The sequence below is a fragment of the Pristiophorus japonicus genome, chromosome 10 (assembly GCF_044704955.1).
Source record: "Pristiophorus japonicus isolate sPriJap1 chromosome 10, sPriJap1.hap1, whole genome shotgun sequence".
Taxonomy (NCBI): Eukaryota; Metazoa; Chordata; class Chondrichthyes; family Pristiophoridae; genus Pristiophorus; species Pristiophorus japonicus.
Genome location: NC_091986.1, coordinates 52,729,464 through 52,751,634, shown reverse-complemented (window position 1 = coordinate 52,751,634; position 22,171 = coordinate 52,729,464). Strand labels below are relative to the sequence as shown.

Sequence of the window (22,171 nt, the reverse complement as noted above, 5' to 3'; positions counted from 1 at the left end):
GGCGGACTGGTTGGGCTGGGTGCTCTTTGCTTTTCCGTTATTGTTCATGGATTTATATGTAACCTTTAGGGCTGCTGACGAAGGGCCGTGCGGCTCTTTGTTGGCCGGCACAGACACGAGGGACCGAAATGGCCTCCTTCTGCGCTGTAGGTTTCTATGTTTCTATATCAATATATCCCCCTCACTGTCGCTTGGCTCTGTTTATATCAATATATCTCCCTCACTGTCCCTCGGCTCTGTTTATATCAATATATCAATTCCTGGCCACATGGGACCTGGCTATGGCCTTCATCATCACTATAGCAGGATGTGTGCTATGTAACTTACGCACAAATTTCTCTCTCCCTTTCTTAGGCATTACAACGCGATTGCCCCATAATATACAATCTGCTTGAATAGACAGTCGTCCTTGTGACGAATGTATGGTTTGGCCTCCTCGCACATTTGCTTAGGTATGGCAGACCAATCCCCTTTGAGGATGCAATCCTTTACCACTGATAATATCGGGTCCTGGCTAGTCCAGGTCTTAACTTGTTGAGCCATGACAGGGGTACCTTCACTCTCAAAAGCATCCGTGATTAACATTAAATCTGCCGGTTGTGATGTTTCCACCTCCAGTGTGGGCAACCGGCTCAAGCATCGTCACAATTCTCTGTGCCAGGTCTGTGGCGAATGACAATCATAGGCAGATAATGTCAGCGTCCACCTTTGGATGCGGGATGACGCATTGGTATTGATATCTTTGCTCTTGGAAAACAACGAAATGAACAGCTTGTGATCGAACTCTAATTTAAACCTCAGACCGAACAGGTGTTAATGCATCTTTTTAACACCGTACACACACGCTAAAGCTTCTTTTTCTACCATTCTGTCGGCTCTTTCTGCTTTAGACAAACTTTTGGATGCTTGTTGTAACACGCAACCAATTCCATATGACGATGCGTCACATGCCAAAACTAAACATTTACTTGGGTCATAATGTACCAGCAGCTTGTTCGAGCAAAGCAGATTGGTGGCTTTCTCGAAAGCTCTGTCTTGCAATGCACCCCACACCCAATTGTTGCCTTTTCTCAATAGCATGTGCAGTGGTTCAAGTAGGGTGCTCAATTTAGGAATGAAGTTACCAAAGTAGTTGAGCAGACCCAGGAATGAATGCAGCTCCGTCACGTTTTGCAGCTTGGATGCATTCTTGATGGCTTTGGTTTTCACTTCAGTAGACCTGATGCCATCAGCGGCGATTTTCCTCCCGAGGAATTCGACCTCCGGTGCCATGAAGACGCACTTCGAGCGTTTAAGTCTGAGTCCCACTCTGTCCAAACGCAGCAGAACTTCTTCCGTGTTCTTCAAATGTTCCTTGGAGTCACAACCGGTGATCAGGATGTCATCTTGGAACAAGACGGTTCTGGAAACGGATTTCAGTAGACTTTCCATATTCCTCTGGAATATTGCTGCAGCTGAGCGAATTCCAAACGGGCACCTGTGGTAAATAAACAGTCCTTTGTGCGTGTTAATGCACGTAAGTCTCTTCGATGTCTCGACCAACTCCTGTGTCATATAGGCCGACGTCAAGTCCAGTTTTGTGAACGACTTCCCTCCGGCTAGCATCGCAAACAGGTCATCAGCCTTCGGTAATGGGTACTGATCTTGTTTCGAAACCCTGTTGATCGTAGCCATGTCGTCTCCACAGATTCTGACTGTGCCATCGCTTTTCAGCATAGAAACAATGGGGCTGGCCCATTCATTAAATTCGACAGGTGATATGATCCCTTCCCGCTGGAGTCTGTCCAGTTCAATTTCGACCTTCTCCCTCATCATATACTGCACTGACCGAGCTTTATGATGGACAGGTCTTGCATCTGAGTCCACGTGGATCTGCACCGTGGCTCCCGTGAAGTTGCCGATACCCGGTTCGAATAGTGAGGGGAACTTGCTCAATACTTGGGCACATGTATCTTCCTCCGATGACAACGCCTTTATGTCATTCCAGTCGCATCTGATTTTCTCCAACCAGTTCCTGCCGAGCAGCGTTGGGCCATTGCCTGGAACAATCCACAGTGGTAACTCGTGAATCGCACTGTTATACGACACATTAATTTGTGCACTGCCAATCACCTTTATCAGTTCTTTGGTGTACGTGCGCAGATTGGCGTTAACAAGGCTCAGCTTGGGCCTCACAGTCTTAGTATCCCACAGCTTATTAAATGCCCTCTCATTCATGATCGATTGCTTCACCCCTGTGTCCAGTTCTATCAATACCCGTATCCCACTAAACTTCACATTAATCAAAATTGGTTTACTCTTGGTTATGAAAGAGTACAATCCATACACTTCCTCTTCTGGCATCTTGGATTGCGTATCCGGATCCGCGCTCGTCTGACTCTCATCCTCCACGTGGTGCGTTGCAGCTCGCTTGCTCACCTGTGGATACTTGCGCTGGGGATGCCCCACTCTTAGACAGCCTTTGCAACTATATTGCTTAAATCGGCACTGCTGGTGCCGATGATTTCCCCCACAACGCCAACACAGAGAAGTCGGATACATTCCCGCTGGCAGACTATGGGCAGCCACAGGTTTCGTGAACGCAGCCGGATAGGCCCTGCCATGTGCCGCTCTGCCGAAGACCGAATCATTCGCGAACGCAGCCGGATAGGCCCTGCCATGTACCGCTCTGCCGAACCAATTGCATTTACAGTACTTGCCGAGGTTCGGTTCTTCACCAACATTTGCTTTAAACTCCTTTCCGTCGTCATACATAATTCAGCGATCTGAATGGCTCTTTTTAAATCCAACTCCTCCACCGGCAAAAGTTTGCGCAGGATCAGCTCGTGGTTGATACCGATAACAAAGAAGTCCCGCAGCATGTCTGCCAATCCCGTCCCGAACTTGCACGGTCCTTCTAGACGTCTCAGGTTGGCAACGAATTCCGCTGCGCTCTGGCCCTCCGATCGAACGTGTGTATAAAACTTGTATCTTGAGATGATGATGCCGTCGTCTGGCTTGAGGTGCTCCCATACCAATGTACACAACTCCTTGTACATTTTTTCTGTTGGATCATTAGGCATGAGTAGATTCTTTATCAGACCGTAGATCTTTGAACCGCACACAGTGAGGAACACGGCCCGGCGCCAATCTGCATCATCAACCCCCGTCATTTTGTTGGCCATGAAGTACTGGTTCAAACGGCTCACAAAGTCTGCCCAATCTTCTCCTTCCACGAAACGCTCCAAAAATCCAATCATGCTCATTTTCCAAACAATGGTTCTTGTATTCTCATCGCCAAATGTTATGTATGCAATAAAGGTTCAAACTGAGTACTGTTTAGCTAAGCAAGGTACGACCTTGCCTGTGCTTTATTTAGTCCCAAAGTGCCTGATTCACAAAATGGCAGGCCTTTTATACCAGAGCAACACCATGTGCGTGCTGCTTAGTGGCCTCCAACAATGACACCATCTGGTGGCTACAAACAGCATGTACATACATGAGACAATATATCCCCCTCACTGTCCCTAGGCTCTGTGTATATCAATATATTCCCCTCACTGTCTCTTGGCTCTGTTTATATCAATATATCTCCCTCACTGTCCCTAGGCTCTGTTTATATCAATATATCTTCCTCACTGTCCCTAGGCTCTGTTTCTATCAATATATCCCCCTCACTGTCTCTTGGCTCTGTTTATATCAATCTATCCCTCTTACTGTCTCTTGGCTCTGTTCAATCAAAGTGGACTCCAGTAGATCGCAATCCAGCTGATCAGCACAAGACAACCTCAGCTAGAACTGAAACCAGATAAAAGTGAAAACTCTCAACAAAACTTTCCTTCTTAAATTTCAGCAACTGAAAAAGTGTTAGCTGGCAAAAAAAACAAGTTAGTTCGTTTGTTTCTAGGGCATGGCAGACAACCAATCTAAGATTGCGCCTAAAGGTCGTGGGAAAGTACCGAGGGCCACCTCAAAATGAGGAAGTTACAGCCCCAGATGAGTCTCAGTGCACACTTTTTTAAAAAATAGTCTGCGGACATGCTTGAAGGGATGAATGGCCTACTCTGTCCCTTCTGATCTACCCAATGTGGTGACAATTTCCATTTGTTGAATATGAGCCCGTGGCCTAGTGATGCAGATGAGAGGTTAAATGACAGAGAAATATAGATGAGGGAGGCCATTTAGCCTGTCGAAGATCAAGCCAATAGAGAATAAATGGTTCCAGAGTTTTTGCCCTCACAGAATACTGTGACCCAAAGTAATTTAAATTTTTTTTTTTTAAAAGATCAAAATTCATTTTAAAAACAAATGCATCATCTTACCTATTCCAACATGGGCTTCCAGAATCATACTGACATCATTAGCCCCATCGCCAATTGCCAAGGTTATGGGATGCTCTTTTGAAGATTTGATCAATTTAACTATCTGCAGAGCAGGGTTAAAAGAACAAACACAGGTTAAAGGGTTCAATGCAATTTAGAACATCCTTCTAACCCATTATATCAGTAAGTAAACCTAGAATACATTCAGGATAGTGACTCGAAAATTCTCCTATTCCACATTCCCATTCTCCAATCTGCATCGACCTTCACACCCCATTTTACAATCAGCATTGGCCTTCACACCCAATCTCCAATCAGCATCAACCGTCACACTCCATTCTCTAATCTATGCTGACCTCCCAGGGCTATACTAAAGCTGACAAACGTCAGAGGCCATAATAATGCTACTTGACATAACCGCCTTACTCTAATAAAATGGCCGATACTCTGAGCAACACCCTGGGAGATACAGCATATATGTAAAATGTAGGTTTAACAGTTTATTTTCAAAGGAACATTCAGTGTAACTCAGCGTGCACTTAACACATAATTAGCACATCGATGGACATTCCACGCTAACCTGTGCTTTCTGCAAAGGCGCCATTCTGCAGCATAAGACTCCACTACAGTTGCGACATAGTTCCAGGAACAGATCTTTGTAATTACTTGAAGAGCCATTTTCGGCAGGTTTCAGGATGAGTGTAAGTGTGGCCCCATCAATGATCAAACCATAATCGTGTAAATCATCCTGAGAAAATCTAAAATACAGCAATAAAACAATTATCCTAAATAATTGACATTTGTATATGGTGGTGTAACGGTTCTGTTACCAGACTAATAATGTCGAGATTGCAAGTTCCAATCCCACCAGGCAGTTTGTGAACTTGAGGCAGTTTAAAAAATCTGGAAATAAAAAGCTGGTCTGAGTAAAAGTGACCACAGAGTTAACGGAATGTTGTAAAACCCCAACTGATTCACTGGAAGGAAATCTGCTGCCCTTACCCGGTCTGGCCGGTGTGTGACTCCAGTCCCACATGAACATGGTTGACTTTTAACTTCCTTCTGAAATGGCCTAGTAAGCCACTCAGTTGTAAAAAAATCCACTTTCAGTGGTTCAAGGCGGCGGCCCACCCCCACCTTCTCAGAGCAACTTGGGACGGGCAATAAAGGCCGGCCTTGCCAGCAACAAGCCGAGAATTAATCTTAAAAACACTTAACTTTGAAAGAATTGGCAAAAGGGACAAAATACATTGATTTTGGACTAAAATTGAGATATTGGAGCAATCTGGTGGCATTGATAAGAAACTGATTCGTTGGGAAGAGCGGAGAGTTGGACTAAAAAATATATTCTTGATTTGGCGGATAGCGACAGGGGTCAAGTTTTCAGATCATACTAGGCTAGGAAAAAGTGATTGTGATGAGAAGAGAAAATTGCAATCTGCTTTGATTAAATGATTGGATGGAATGAATAGCGACATGTATGCTTTGGACAAGCAGTACAGTAAATGGAAAATACAGCATGAAGGATCAACAAAGAATCCAAAATATCAGAGGGGTGCTGGGTTTCATCAGAACACATATATCATATAAAAGTTTGAAAACAAGTACAGAACACTGGTCAGACCTCATTTGGAATAGTGTGAGCTACTTTAGGTGCGCCATCTTAGGGAGAATATACTGCTTTGGAGAGTCTAGCGATGATCCACCTGAATGGTACCCATGATGAAGGGGTTGAGTTATGATGCTGAAACGTGTTTAAGACTCTCCAGAAGAAATCGCTGAAAATCCATTGGGTGCTTTGTTTGCCTGGTATCTGTTGCACACTCTTTCCTTGTACGAGACCCTACTTATCTAATTCCAGACAGCTTAATCACAAATTGGTATGGGCCAGAGCTTAGGCATCCTGCGACCAGATATTGTTGTAGTTCAATCAGATTAAAGCTGCCTAAAGCACCATCTCTGGAAGCATTTACCCAAACCACTCAAGCCATTCCATCTTTTTTTTTAAAAAAACTTGTATTTATATAGCCTTTTACCACCTCAGGGCATCCCAAAGCACTTTACAGCCAATGAAGTACTTTTGAACTGTATTCACTGTTGTAATGTAGGAAATGTGACAGCAAATTTGCACACAGCAAGCTCCCACAAACAACAATGTAATAATGACCAAATAATCTGTATTTTTTAAGTATGGATTGAGGGTAAATATTGGCCAGGCACTGATGAGAACTCCCCTACTCTTCTTTGAAATAGTGCTGTGGAATCTTTCACATCCACGTGAGAGAGAAGACGGGGCCTCGGTTTAACGTCTCATCCGAAAGACGGCACTTCCGACAGTGCAGCACTCCCTCAGTACTGCACTGGAATGTCAGTCTCAAGTCTCTGGAGTGGGGCTCAATCTCACAACCTTCTGACTCAAGAGGCAAGAGTGCTACCAACTGAGCCACTGCTGACAACTTTCTTAAAATCCATTTCTTCCACTAAGCTTTAACCCCTCCTAATATTTCCTCCTTTGGATCAGAGCCCATTTTTGTCGGTTACGCCTCTGCGAAGCGCTTTGGGATGTTTTACTAATTTAAATGTGGCATATAAATGCACGTTGTTGTTATCTGGTGAAGAGTGGAAAGAACGCAAGCCCCTAATGACCGCTCCGGGGCCCATTAATGAGCCAGACTGGTTTGTCAACCGTCAACCGTCTTGAGGAACTGCATCCCTGTCTGGCTCAGATATTGGATCAATTCTGCTATGGAGAGTTGATTTAGTTTCACTCCCTCACCGCCATCTTGGAGCCATCTCAACCTGAAAGAGTCCCCATTTCTTACCCCACTCCCATGGCAGATAATCACTACTTAGTCATATCAGCTTGACAACAAACAGATTAAGGGGTGGTCTGATTAAACTATTCAAATATCAAAGAGAATTGACAGGGTTAACAGAGAAAGACTTTTCCCTCTCGTAGAGGAACCTAGAACAGAATCTTAGAATCAGAATTAAGCTGGTTCAAAGGGAATCCTGAAAAAATGTCTCCACACAAAGAGTCATGAGTTTAAGGGAAACAATGCACTAAGAGGGCAAAGATGAAGAATTAAAAGGAAACGATACACTTGGGAAGGAAGTGTATAAAGGGACATGGTCAAATTGCGATAGAGGATGAAGGAAGAGCTGCTATGGCGACAAAACAGCCAAATAAGCTCTACAGGGCAAAGCCAATTGTGGTGCCTGAAGGTACAATGCAGATATTCAATCAATATTTTGCATTGATGTTTACAAGTGATCTGGGAAGTGAGAATGCAAATATGGAAGATTTGTTAAAGATAACTGATAGAAATGGAATTGGTTTAAGAAAAAAAAAATGAAGGTAACTCAAGGGTCATGAGTCACTGGGCACTGATGGCTGCTCTCTGGGCTCTTGCAAGAAGTTAGTGAAAAATTGCAACATTTCTGGCCACAATTTTTCAATCCTCGTTAAATATGCAAACTGCGCTGTGGAATTGGGCAGCATCCAATGTAATGCCCGTGTTAAAGAAAGAGGATAAACTGGGTAACTGAAGACCAGTTAGTCTGAGGGAGCAAACTCTAACAATCTATAATTCGAGATAAAATTAATGAGCATTTAGAAATACATGGATTAATCAAGAACAGCCAGCACAGAATGATCAAATTTAATAGAATGTTTTTTTTGGAAGAAGTAACTGACTGGATAAGTATGCAGAATGCAACAGAAATACTGTATATGGATTTTCAGAAGGCTTTTGATAAGTTGTGTCACAAGAGGCTTTCCAGACAAATTCAGGCTTCTGGTCTAAGAGGAAAATGGATAATCTTTTGCCATGGACTCTCTAACCTGAGAAAATAGTCTTTCCCTATTCACTCGATCAATACCGTTCATAATATTAAAATCCTCCATTAAATCTCCTCTTGGTCTTCTCTGCTCCAGTGGAAATAGTCCCATTATCTCAAGTCTCTCCTTGTAACTATAGCTTCCTATCCCTGCATGATCCTGGTGAAGCTGTACACTCTGAATGTTTTTTAATATCCTTTCTGTAATGGGCAGCCCAAAACTGCACACAGTCTCTAACTGTGGTCTGACTGATGTTCTGCACAAATGTATTACTGCTTTATTCTGGTACTCCACGCTCCTATTTATCATACCCAAAATAAGCCCTATTTAATAGAAAGATAGCAAATTGCAAATTTAAGATAATTAACTATTAGCTTTTTGTGCAATTGAGAAATGTAACATTTGGTCGCAATGGCAAAGAATCGATGGATTAACGGAAATGCCCACCCTGAATAACTGTCTCTCGGCAAACTTTCACTCTGCCGGAGAATTGTTCTGCTCAAATCAAAGAGCACATCATGTAAACTCTGCTCTTCTATTCGTTTAGTCGTCAGCTCAAAGAGCTGCGTGTTTCTTCTGAAGAGCTTGCAAGCATAGCATGTTGCTGTAGCTGTTTCCATCTTGTCTCCTGTGAGAACCCAGATCTTCATTCCAGCTTTCTGCAAAGCTTCTACAGTCTCGGCAGCCTTGTCTTGCAATCTGAAAAACAATCACTTTGAACAATATCTTACTGGTTGAAAAATCTAATACATAGTCTCCGCATTGACCTACAGTTGCATTTGCTGCAACAGAAGCAACGTAGTAAAATGTCCCAAGGTGCTTCATAGCAGCACGAGCCGGATAAGGAGATATGAGGATAGGTGGCCCTTGGTCACAGAGGTAGGTTTTAAGGAGCATCTTAAATGAAGAGAGAGAGTTAGAGAGGCAGAGAGGTTTCGGCAGGGAGTTCCAGAGCTTAGGGCCTCAGCAGCTGAAGGCACGGGGGCAATAGTGCAGCGATTAAAATCGGGATGTTCAAGAAGCCAGAATTAGAGGAGCGCAGATATCTCGGGGTTGTGGGCTGAGGGAGATTGCAGAGATAGGAGGGGTGAGGCCATGGAGGGATTTGGAAGCAACGATGAGAATTTTAAAATCAAGGCATTGCTTAATTGGAGCCATTGTAAGTCATTGTAGAGCATAGGGGTGATAGGTGAGCGAGACTTGGTGCGACGTGCAGCAGAGCTTTGGATGACCTGATGTTTTTGGAGGGTAGAATGTGGGAGGTCGGTTAGGAATGCATTTCAATAGCCAAGTCTGGAGGGTATGGATGAGGGTTTCAGCAGAAGATGTTACGGAGGTAGAAACAAACGGTCTCAGTGATGTGGTCGAAAGCTCATTTCAGAGACAAATATGACACTAAGGTTGTGAAAAGTCTGGTTCAGCCTCAGACTGATGCTAGGGAGAGGGATCGAGTTGGTGGCTAGGGAATGGAGTTTGTGGTGGGGACCAAAGACAATGGCTTTGGTCTTCCCAATATATAATTGGAGGAAATTGTTGCTCATCCAGAACTGACACTTTAGAGATATTTGGAGGGATTGAGAGAAGTGGTGATGAGGAAGAGCTGGCTGGCGTGGCTAAAAATTAAAACAAGCCCCTTCTTGTAGAAGGAAGTGTCTTTATAGACAATGCTTGGTCCGTGTGACCTCCCGGACTTGATCATCTGAGGGGTTGGAGAGGAATTTTTCCCTAATGGCTCCGGGGTTTTCTCCATTTTTTTTGCCTATTCAAGGACAATGTGGGGGTTGGTGTGGTGTGGGGGCAAGGGTTAGTGAGGTGGCGGAGGGGGGGGGGGCGGTTGTGGGGGGAGGGATTGTTAGGGGGGGTGGGTGTTGGGTGGGGTTTGTGATTTGGGGGAGTGTGAGAGTGGGGGGGGAGGGAAGAAGTGAGAGTGGGGGGGGAAGGGAAGAAGAGAGGGGGGGAGGGAAGAGAGAGGGGGGGAGGGAAGAGAGAGGGGGGAGAGGGAAGAAGAGAGGGGGGGGAGTAGCACGTGGCGGGGGGGAGGGAAGAAGAGAGAGGGGGGGGTGAGCGCGTGGCGGGGGGGTAGCACGTGGCGGGGGGGTGAGCGCGTGGCGGGGGGTTGAGCGCGTGGCGGGGGGGTGAGCGCGTGGCGGGGGGGTGAGCGCGTGGCGGGGGGGTGAGCGCGTGGCGGGGGGTAGCGTGTGGCGGGGGGGTGGAGTGAGGCCGGGGTGGAGTGAGGCCGGGCTGGAGGCAGGGCTGGAGTGAGGTGGTTGTTATCTATGTAAACCTGTATATACCTTGTGTAGCCACCAGAGGGCTCATCCCCTGGAGTCCCAAGGGATCCCACAATCCCTTGGGAGCACCTGTACGTATGGAGGCCTCACAGACTGGAGAGGCACTATGGAGACCTGCAATCAAAGACTAAGATCACACTTTACTTTGAGCTCACGGTATCTAGTCTGACTCTTTATTCATAATTAATAACTGGAGATGAGATACAGATGACGAACCCAACGATGCAAAGAACCGTGGGCATCCTGGAGAAATTTTCAGAGGGAGATGATTGGGAAACCTTCGTGGAGCAACTCGACCAATACTTCGTGGCCAACGAACTGGAAGGAGAAGCGAACGCTGCCAAATGAAGCGCGATTCTCCTCACCGTCTGCGAGGCACCAACATATGGCCTCAGAAAAATCTGCTTGCTCCAGCGAAACCCACAGAGAAATCCTACATTGATTTGTGCACACTGGTCTGAGAGCATCTGAATCAGAAGGAAAGCGTTCTGATGGCGAGATACCAGTTATACACCCACAAAAGGTCTGAAAGTCAGGAAGCGGCGAGCTATGTCGTCGAGCTGTGACGCCTTTGATTGCGAATTTGAAGGACATTTGGAGCACATGCTCAGGGACTACTTCGTACCTGGCATTGGCCATGAAGTGATACTTCACAAACTTTTGACTGTAGAGACCCCAACCTTGAGTAAAGCCATAGCGATAGCCCAGGTGGTCATTGCCACCAGTCACAATACTAAGCAAATCTCTCAGCACACGAGTGCAGCTACAAGTACTGTGAACCAAGTGATGTTGTTTTCAAATTGCAACGCACAGGGCAGGCCCTAAAAGTCTGCAGCTGCATGTCTCAGAATCCACCATCAAGGGTGATGAATGCAAGGCCATTAACATCTTGTTCACGCTGCGGGGGTGATCATCGTTTCCATTCATGCCGCTTCAAAGAGTACGTTCATAAGGGCTGTGGAACAATGGGACACCTCCAACGTACGTGCAGGCGAGCTGCAAACCCTGCTAATCCTGCAAACGACCATGTTGCAGAGGAGGACAGATCCACAGCAGATCACGACGAACCAGAGCCTCAGACCGAGGAGGCAGAGCTATATGGGGTGCACACATTTACCACAAAGTGTCCCCCGATAATGCTGAAGGTTGAATTAAATGGACTCCCGGTGTCAATGGAGCTGGACATGGGTGCGAGCCAGTCCATTATGAGCAAAAAGACTTTCGATAAATTATGGTGCAGCAAGGCATCAAGGCCAGTCCGGACTCCCATTCGCAATAAACTGAGAACTTACACGAAGGAACTGATTCCTGTAATCGGCAGAGCTACTGTAAAGGTCTCCTACGATGGAGCGGTGCACAAGCTACCACTCTGGGTGGCACCGGGCGATGGTCCCCTGCTGCTCGGCAGGAGCTGGCTGGGAAAGATACGTTGGAAATGGGAACGACGTCCGAGCGCTCTTGTCGGTTGATGACATTTCATGTGCCCAGGTCTTAAACAAGTTCCCCTCGCTGTTCGAACCAAGTATCGGGAAGTTCCAAGGAGCAAAAGTGCAGATCCACCTAATTCCGGAGGCACGACCCATCCATCACAAGGCGAGAGCAGTACCATATATGATGAGAGAGAGGGTGGAGATCGAGCTGGTTCAGCTGCAATGAGAGGGCATCATTTCGCCGATCGAATTCAATGAGTGGGCCAGCCCAATTGTTCCAGTCCTCAAGGAAGATGGCACCGTCAGAATCTGTGGTGATTACAAAGTATCAATCGTTTCTCCCTGCAGGATCAATACCCAGTACCAAAGGCAGATGAGCTTTTTGCGACGCTGGCGGGAGGAATGACGTTCACGAAGCTGGACTTGACCTCGGCCTACATGACGCAGGAGCTGGAGGCATTATCGAAGTGCCTCACCTGCATCAACACGCACAAAGATCTCTTCATTTACAACGGATGCCGGTTTGGGATTCGATCAGCCGTGGCGATATTCCAGAGAAACATGAAAGTCGGTCCCGTGCACAGTGGTCTTCCAGGACGACATCTTGGTTACAGGTTGGGACACAGTCGAGCATCTGCAGAACCTGGAGGAGGTTCTTAGTCGAATCAACCGCGTCGGGTTCAGGTTAAAATGCTCGAAGTCCGTTTTCCTGGTGCCTGAAGTGGAGTTCCTGTGGAGAAGAATCATGGCAGACGGCATCAGGCCCACCGATTCGAAGATGGAGGCAATTGAGAACGCACTGAGGCCACAGAACGTGACGGAGCTGCGGTCGTTTCTCGGACTCCTGAACTACTTTGGTAACTTCTTACCGGGTCTCAGTACACTGTTAGAACCACTGCACGCCTTACTGCGTAAAGGAGACAAATGGGTATGGGGTAAAAGCCAAGAAATGACTTTGCAAAAGCTAGAAAATTGTTTTGCTCAAACTAATTGCTTGTGTTGTATAATCCATGTTAGCGTTTGGTACTAGCATGTGATGCGTCTTCGTACAGGGTCAGATGTGTATTGCAACAAGTTAATGAATCTGGGAAATTGCAACCGGTTGCTTATGCATCCAGAAGTCTGTCTAAGGCTGAGAGGGCCTACAGCATGATTGAAAAAGAAGCGTTAGCGTGTGTTTACGGGGCAAAGAAAATGCATCAATATCTGTTTGGGCTCAAATTTGAATTGGAAACTGACCATAAGCTACTGATATCCCTTTTTTCCGAAAGGGGATAAATACGAATGCATCAGCCCGCATCCAGAGATGCGTGCTCACGCTGTCCGCATACAACTACACCATCCGCCACAGGCCAGGCACAGAAAACTGTGCAGATGCTCTCAGTAGGCTGCCATTGCCCACCACGGGGGTGGAAATGGCACAGCCCGCAGATTTAGTCATGGTAATGGAAGGATTCGAGAGTGAGCAATCACCCATCACAACCCGACAAATTAGAATCTGGATGAGCCAGGACACCTTACTGTCCCTAGTAAAAAATTGGATGCTTCACGGGAGCTGGTCCAGAGTCCCAGTGGAAATGCAGGAAGAGATAAAGCCGTACCAGCGGCGCAAAGATGAAATGTCTATACAGTCAGACTGCCTTCTGTGGGGTAATTGGGTAGTGGTCCCCAAGAAGGGCAGGGACACTTTCATCAGTGATCTCCACAGTACTCACCCAGGCATTGTAATGATGAAAGAGATAGCCAGATCCCACGTGTGGTGGCCGGTATCGATGTGGACTTAGAGTTCTGCGTGCACAAATGTAACACGTGCTCGCAGTTAAGCAATGCACCCAGGGAGGCGCCACTAAGTTTATGGTCTTGGCCCTCCAAACCATGGTTCAAGGTCCATGTCGACTATGCAGGCCCGTTTTTGGGTAAAATGTTCCTAGTGCATACTCCAAATGAATTGAATGTGAGATAATGTCGGCAAGCACGTCCGCTGCCACCACTGAAAGCCTGTGGGCCATGTTTGCCACGTACGGTCTGCCCGATGTCCTGGTGAGCGACAACGGGCCATGTTTCACCAGTACCGAGTTTAAAGAGTTCATGACCCGCAATGGGATCAAACATGTTACATCTGCCCCGTTCAAACCAGCATCCAATGATCAGGCAGAGAGAGCAGTGCAAACCATCAAGCAGAGCTTGCAGAGGGTAACTGAAGGTTCACTGCAGACTCGCCTATTCCGAGTCCTGCTTAGCTACCACACGAGACCCCACTCACTCACTGGGATTCCACCCGTTGAAATGCTCATGAAAAGGGCACTTGAGACAAGGCTCGAGTTTGTCCACCCTGATCTACACGAACAGGTAGAGAGCAGGCAGCTTCAACAAAGTACATATCATGATAGCGCAAATTTGTCATGCGAAATTGAAATCTATGATCCTGTATTTGTGTTTGAACTATGGACAAGGTCCCAAGTGGCTTCCCGGCACTGTTGTGGCCAAAGAGGGGAGTAATGTGTTTTGGGTCAAACTTTCAAATGGATTCATCCACCGAAACACTTGGACCAAATCAAACTCAGATTCATGGACTATCATGAGCAACCCACCTTGGACCCTACCTTTTTTGACCCCCCAACTTACACACCAGTGGTAACCGACACCGCGGTTGGCCACGAAGCAGAACCCATCACCCGCAGCAGCCCAGCAGAACTCACCACACCAGGCAGCCCAGCAAAGCCAGTTGCATAGCAGTCCAGCGAGGGCCCAACAAACGACTCACTAAAGCCAGCATTTGCACCGAGACGATCAACCAGGGAAAGAAAAGCCCCAGATCAACTCACATTGTAAATAGTTTCACTGTTGACTTTGGGGGGGGGCGGGAGGGAAAGTGTTGTTATATATGTAAACCTGTATATACCTTTTGTAGCCACCAGAGGGCTCATCTCCTGGAGTCCAAGGGATCCCACAATCCCTTGGGAGCACCTGTACTTAAGGTGGCCTCACAGGCTAGAGAGGCAGTCTGGAGACCTGCAATAAAAGACTAAGGTCACACTTTACCTTGAGCTCAGAGTATCTCATCAGACTCTTTATTCATACGTAACAGTGTGGGGGAGGAATTGTTCAGCTGTGCTGCTCTGTGATGTAGGGCAGGCCTAAAGGACTCGCTGATCTTTTCCTGTCCGATATCTTCGTATGTTCGTTTTGCAGTTTTAAGCAACAGGATTTACAAATTAGTTTATCTACTTATTATATGAAACTAAATTAACTCAGTTGATTATAATTGTAATGTATTGCCCGTGCTTGTTTGGATCAGTGAAAGTTGATTTAAAAGTCACTCAATCTGTCTCTCTCTGACCTGTCTTCCACAGCTGTTGCTCCGAGCAAATCCAGGTCCCTTTCAACCACATCATAAGCTTCAGCAAGCTTCCTGTCCTGTTCCTGGAGGGCTAGTTTTGCATTCTGAAGGAGTGTGTGAACATCATTGTATTCTTCACTGCTAAGAACTTTGTAAGCCACACATAATGTTCGCAGTCCCTCCTGAAATTGATCAAACTGTATTCACTACCTGTTCTGTTGGCAACCACAGTGTGAGTAGCTCCTGCTGCACAGCACACGGCAAATATTTCACAATCATTCAAACAACAACATTTAGGAACAGCCCTCAGCTTTTGAACATTCTTGGCCAATTATATTGGTTAATTCCAATTGTAGCATCAGCAACATTTAGAATATTGAAAATTTTTAAATGTGAATGAAACACAAGAATAAACTATAGTCGGCACCTGGTAACACGGATGGGACCAGGTCATTTACAGCTGACTGAAGATCATATCTCCCACAAGGAAGAACTTCCGTTCAAATCCTCGATACTCCCAAGAGCTTGACAGCTGATGAAATCTAGTCCCTGTTTATAGCAAAGTGTTGGGGTCAGCGCCATTTGCCTGCGATACGCGGTGGGTGCTTTAACCAAGAAAGCGTTGGGTCCGGGGCCGAGTTGGGGCCAGGATTGTTGTTGGCGGGGGGGGGGGGGGCGGGGGGGCAGGGCTCAATACAAAGGTGTCTTTATAATTCAGGCCGATGTTAATGGGAGACGGTCAGTGCCACTGGCCCGATATATGGGGCTGTATGGGGCAAGCAGGGACAGTGGAGGCGTGGGGACTGTTGACAGTGGAGGCAGTGGGGACTGTACCTTTGAAGTGCTGCCACTGTTGCTATGTGGACACAATTTGTGCACAGCAAGATCTCACAAATAGGAAACGGTGTAACCGACAAGTTAATTTGTTTTTGGTGATGCTGGGCTAACTGCAGACATAGTGTGGGATTAAATGGCTGGGAAACACCTCTGGCACTGACGGCATGCTCATCAGGTGTCTGCCAACCACACTATCTTAGAGGTGCCAGTCTCATAACCCAGTCTCAGTGGCTGAACAGCTCAGTGTGTCCTTCTCTTAAAGTAGACTGTGCTTCAATCCATGGGTGCTTGCATTGTACAGAGCCCAAGCCCCATCCTTTTCCCCAAGGATGCTGGGAAGGACTTTGACCCAAAATTGGCTTGGGCCATTTTTCAGACATCCGGGAAAGCCACCTAAAACAGACATTAGGACGATGCATATGCTAACGAAGGACGTGATGCCAGTTTTAGGAACTGGGCCCGGCCCCGAGCGGACCAGGAGTGCTCTCCTGACGGTCGTTGTCCAACCACCACCCCTTGAAAATCAATGAAATTGCTATCATCAAATCCCCCAACATCAACATCCTGGGGGTCACCATTGACCAGAAACTTAACTGGACAAGAACACATCAGAGACTGGATATTCTGCAGTGAGTGTCTCACCTCCCAACTCCTCAAAGTCTTTCCACCATCTACAAGGCACAAGTCAGGAGTGTGATGGAATACTCTCTACTTGCCTGGATGAATGCAGTTCCAACAACACTCAAGAAGCTCAACACCATCCAGGACAAAGCAGCCTGTTTGATTGGCATCCCATCCACCACCTTAACCATTCACTCCCTGCACCACCGACGTACCGTGGCTGCAATGTGTACCATCAATAAGATGCAATGCAGCAACTCACCAAGGCTTCTTTGCCAGCACCTCCCAAACCCATGACCTCCACCACCTAGAAGGGCATCATGCGCATGGGAACACCATCAGCTCAAAGTTTCTCTCCAAGGCACACACCATCTTGACTTGGAAATATGTTGGCATTCCTTCATTGTCGCTGGGTCAAAGTCCTGGAACTCCTTCCTTAACAGCACTGTGGGAGTACCTTCCCCACAAGAACTGCAGTGGTTCAAGAAGGTGGCTCACTGCCACCTTCTCAAGGGCAGGTAGGGATGGGAAATAAATGCTGGCCTTGTCGGTGACATATACCTCCTGTGAATGAATGATCGATCCGACGCCGGTATCTATTATTTATCCAAGAATGGGCACATCCACTTTGTCTCGAGATTTAAAAAATTTCATTAGAGCTTTTAAAGTACTCAGGTGGCCAATGGTGGAGCATGTATCTCCATTCGAACCAGACTCTGGGAGCATGGAGATGGAATGAATGAAGAATTAATATTGATATTAAGTAGACTTTTGGGTTCCTCACAGCACCAGTGACCAAAGTCTGGCAGCTCCCTTGCCTGGGAATAAATCCCTGGAGCCTAAACGGATACATGGAAAACCAGGTTCGGTCAGAGTACACCCCTGTGAGGATGCTACTATTTCAGTGCAACACGATCAATCATATGGCGACAGAGTTGCCTCAATCAATAATTCTCTCCTTCAATATTCACCATTTGAATCTATAGAATAGCTTGAAGGTTTGCGGCAGTGTAAACCTGCAGACATTAGGAATCATATTAAAGACTCGTCAGAATCATCCTTCATCATCATCAACACAACTGCCGTGACATACCACCGCATTCTGCTGCACTCGCTGTCGAACCAGTTCCAGCTTCCCTTCCTTCACCCTGGGGAAAATGGATGAATCAGCACCTTTACAGAACAGGATTATATCCCCTGTTTAACAGACAAAGGGGTGCATGTTATTGAAATACTTGCAGACAGTTTGAGCAGCAGATGGACACAGCTAATTAACGATAGACCTTGCACGGGCCAACTCAACAGGGGAGCTCACTCTGCATTGGGAGCCCAACTCACCAACAAAAAACACGTTGTTTTCTGCAGAATAGCCCAAACATTACAACTTTGCCTTCCCGAACTACTCGCGCCCGCTCGCCCGTACCGGATCCGATCCCGCTCGCCCGTACCGGATCCGATCCCGCTCGCCCGTACCGGATCCGATCCCGCTCGCCCGTACCGGATCCGATCCCGCTCGTCCGTACCGGATCCGATCACTCACCCGTATCCGATCTAACAATGACACTCATCCGGCGTCTCACCGAGTCAAAGTTGAGTGTCTGCAGTAATTCATACCTTTAGAGAACAGAAAGATGTGAATTTAACAGCAATGTGCTTCCCAGTGCCTGACATAGAATATGCCTGCATTTCCAGTTAATTTGGAGCTCCAAATGTACTTGTAAAAACAGTATTGATAGCATCAGGGCTCATTGCGTGAATGGACTCCTCAGAACTAAGGAGATTCCACTTGTCCCCTTAGCAGGAAGGACTCGTGAGTGCAGCTGATTAGGAGTGGGGCAGGCAGTTAATAATGTGGCTCATTTGTTACAAACATACTTTTTTTTGTCAAATGTACTAGTGAAATCTGCTTATGTACCTGAGTGCTATCATACAACTACCACCCATTTGTACCAGTACATATAATATATGCAATCCCGTCACTACTACAAATATATGAATTACAGTTATTAATACAAAACCCAGTCCATTAATCACATAAGAACATAAGAAATAGGAACAGGAGTAGGCCATATGGCCCCTCGAGCCTGCTCTGCCATGCAATAAGATCATGGCTGATCTGATCATGGACTCAGCTCCACTTCCCCGCCCGCTCTCCATAATCCCTTATCCCCTTATCGTTTAAGAAACTGTCTATTTCTGTCTTAAATTTATTCAATGTCCCAGCTTCCACAGCTTGCTTAGGCAGCGAATTCCATAGATTTACAATCCTCAGAAGAAATTTCTCCTCATCTCTGTTTTAAATGGGCGGCCCCTTATTCTAAGATTATGCCCTCTAGTTCTAGTCTCCCCCATTAGTGGAAACATCCTCTCTGCATCCACCTTGTCAAGCCCCCTCATAATCTTATATGTTTCGATAAGGTCGCCTCTGAACTCCAATGTGTAGAGGTCCAACCTACTCAACCTTTCCTCATAAGTCAACCCCCTCATCCCCGGAATCAACCTAGTGAACCTTCTCTGAACTGCCTCCAAAGCAATTATATCCTTTCGTAAATATGGAAACCAAAACCACAATCCTGTTAAGTTGGTGGAGACTCACTTGGACCATCTCTCTCTCTCTCTCTCCCACCGTCTCTCTCTCCATCCTCCTCTCTCTCGATCACCCTCTGTCTCTCTACGTCCCCCCGCCCCTCTCTCTGTCCGTCCTTCACTTCCCCTCTTTGTCGCTCTCCCCCCATAAAGCTCAAAGCAGTTGCCAATCAAACAAATATGCAAAACTGAAGCGACATTTGAGCTCAATGGCTTGGATCCTCACAGGTCTGTGGCTCTGTGCAGACTGTGCCATCTTCTCTGAGTGAACTTGGCTTTGAATTTGACAGTCAGCACCATGACACAGTTTGCTCACAGCCCTGTCTCAAATATCGGCCCCTTCCTTCTTGCTGCTGTTTTTTCATTCATCAAACATAAACCCTCCAGAATTTCAGCACTGTTCAACCAATGGCTTGACACAAACGTCCAACATCCCAGCACTCAACATTCCCCTGGCAATCCCACTTCATCATAATGAGCTGACTTTGCATCAGCGAGCGAGTGGGCAAGATGTTGTGATTGTCACCGCCTTCACTATGACAACCTCCTACTCCAGGAACCTCACTCTGTGATGGACGCAGTCTTACATCATACACAGCCTGACCAATATCCAGGTTTATTCTGGGCAATGCATAACCTCAACCAATGTTACAGCATCAGGTTCCAGTCAGTCCTGGCTCTCACTCAATGTTTCGGGAGGTCGCAAGATTTGGGGAAGAGTTTGGAACAGCAGGTGGGGAATAAGAGCAGCGGGAAAAAAAAATTTCACTGCAGAGCTCCACCTGTCTGTTGCACGCAGGGGAAGTGGCATCAATTTTATTTTTCTCTCTCAGTCCAAGCCAAGCAACTAGTTTAATCTAAACAGCAAAAGCAGATGTGGTCGGAGACAGGTTCAAGATGCCTTCTGACCAAGATTCAGAGACAACTGACCCTTTAATCCATTCAGCAGAAACAAAGTTATTTAATAAATCGTAGATGGACTCTCCTATTTCAAGAGCCATCTGTATCCCAGCCAGATGTGTAAAACTGACCACCGGGAACATGTCCCATAGAATGACTCTCCATGGCCTGTTCATCTCCTCTTCTCCATAACATGGCACAGACATTACACACTAATATGCAATATATAGACAGTGTTATTCCTAATCCATGCTACATGTACTACAGATTATTCACTAATCCATGCTACATGTACTACAGATTTCGGACCCAAGGGTTAATTTTTTATTGATTTCCTTTGGGATCTTTCCTATAGTGAGCTGGATACGACTAGCCTTAAAGTTGTGTCAAGTCATCATGAATCACCTTTTGACACTATTTCCTGTCAATAGCATCATGTTCCCATGTGGCATTTAAGATGCCACATTTTTTTTTAAAAATTGGGCCTTCCCTATATCTTTTGAACCAACTACCAGGAGAGTGTTTACCAAGCTTCAGCACATCATAGAACACCTTGTTGGGTAGTCCAGTATAAGGCATTCGGACTAAGTGACCAGTCAACTTAAACTGTGCCTTTACTGTCATTACCTTTATACTTCGCATTTTTGCACTTCGTAGGTCCTAATCTTTTACTGCCATCAAATTTTCATGAATTTTCACTCCCACGGAAAAGAGCAACAGCAACAATATCTTGTTGGGAACACTGTCACCTCCAAGTTCACCTCCAAGTCACACACCATCCTGATTAGTAATATATTATTAATAATATATCAACGTTCATTCATTGTCACTAGGTCACTATCCTGGAATTTCCTACCTAACACCACAATGGGAATAACGACACGAACTGGAGCGGTTCAAAGAGAAGGTTCGCCACCACCTTCTCAAGGCAACTGGGGATGGGCAAAAATTGCTGGCCTTGTCAGTGTCCCCACATCACAAAAATACATAGAAAACAAATACATTTTAGTGTTGCTCTCTTTCAAAAGCCACTTCCATGAGTATGTAAAGTAAACAATTTATTAAGATCGTGATAGAGAATTCAAACAGGCTGCATTTAGACAGGCTGTGAAAATTCACAGACACCAAGTCAGAGATGCTACGTGAGTGGGAGCATGTTGCATTAAGTCATCAATCAACTTGGCATTTTAGGACCTTTGGGTAGCGAGCCAATTAAAAGGTTAAAAGACTATTAATTGAGCCAATAAGTTCAAAGAAGGCGAGTTCTTTTCTGTAAATTGATCCAGGTATAAGTACAGCCATTTTGACCATGTGGTCTCAGAAGGACAAAGACCTGGCTTAAAGCCAAGAGCTTCTTACTGCTGCCAAAAATAAAGTGACATTAAAACTACAATCGGAGTTCGTATTTCATTGGAAATTAAGAGATCTAACAATTTTGGCATCACGCTCACGATCGCTGAGGAAAGAAACTGAATTTTGGACATCGGACCCACATACTGAGGTAAGGACTCCTCTTTATAAAAGTCCTCGGTCAAAAGTCTAAATTCGCCTCTCCTTCTACTTGATTCCGAAAGCCTCCGGTTTGCGAACCCTCCGGTTGGTAATCGGCTCGAGGTCGCATAGACGTTTAAGTTCGGCGGTGTGTTAGTTAATTAATCACCGACCTATTGATCGGCTAGAAAGCCTACGACTCGAGACCCCAGTAAAGAAATCAGTATTATGGCAGCAGGAGATGAGAGCAAAGAATTGCCTACAACTGTTAAAGGTGGGCAGGCACCACCTGAAGTTTCTCGATAGATGAGATTCTCGAACAGTTGAAAGAATACATAGAGCAACAATTCAACTTATCTAAAACCTGTATTAAGATCGAACAAAAGTACGGAACCTCCAAAGGACAATGGTCCTTGGACGAGATTAAAAGGGTCTGGGGAAAAACGACCCATATGAAAAATAAAGAGCGAACTAGATGGTCCCTAGCCGTTATGGGAAAGATTCGAAAGCGGAATGAAATTATAATGCGTTCC

At 46.0% G+C, this 22,171-nt stretch overlaps 1 protein-coding gene across 3 annotated transcripts in view; it reads right to left on the bottom strand.

Annotated features, from left to right (window-relative positions):
* The window catches only part of atp11a (ATPase phospholipid transporting 11A), a 302,794-nt gene that overhangs the window by 123,716 nt on the left and 156,907 nt on the right, over positions 1-22,171 (bottom strand). For all 3 annotated transcript variants that reach the window (XM_070891812.1, XM_070891813.1, XM_070891815.1), the window contains exons 16-21: positions 18,202-18,275; positions 17,755-17,858; positions 15,204-15,385; positions 8,590-8,841; positions 4,882-5,059; positions 4,302-4,404 (exon numbers count right to left, since the gene is read on the bottom strand). In XM_070891812.1, coding sequence (XP_070747913.1) covers positions 4,302-4,404; positions 4,882-5,059; positions 8,590-8,841; positions 15,204-15,385; positions 17,755-17,858; positions 18,202-18,275 — 893 coding nt within the window. The remainder of the gene's footprint in view (positions 1-4,301; positions 4,405-4,881; positions 5,060-8,589; positions 8,842-15,203; positions 15,386-17,754; positions 17,859-18,201; positions 18,276-22,171) is intronic.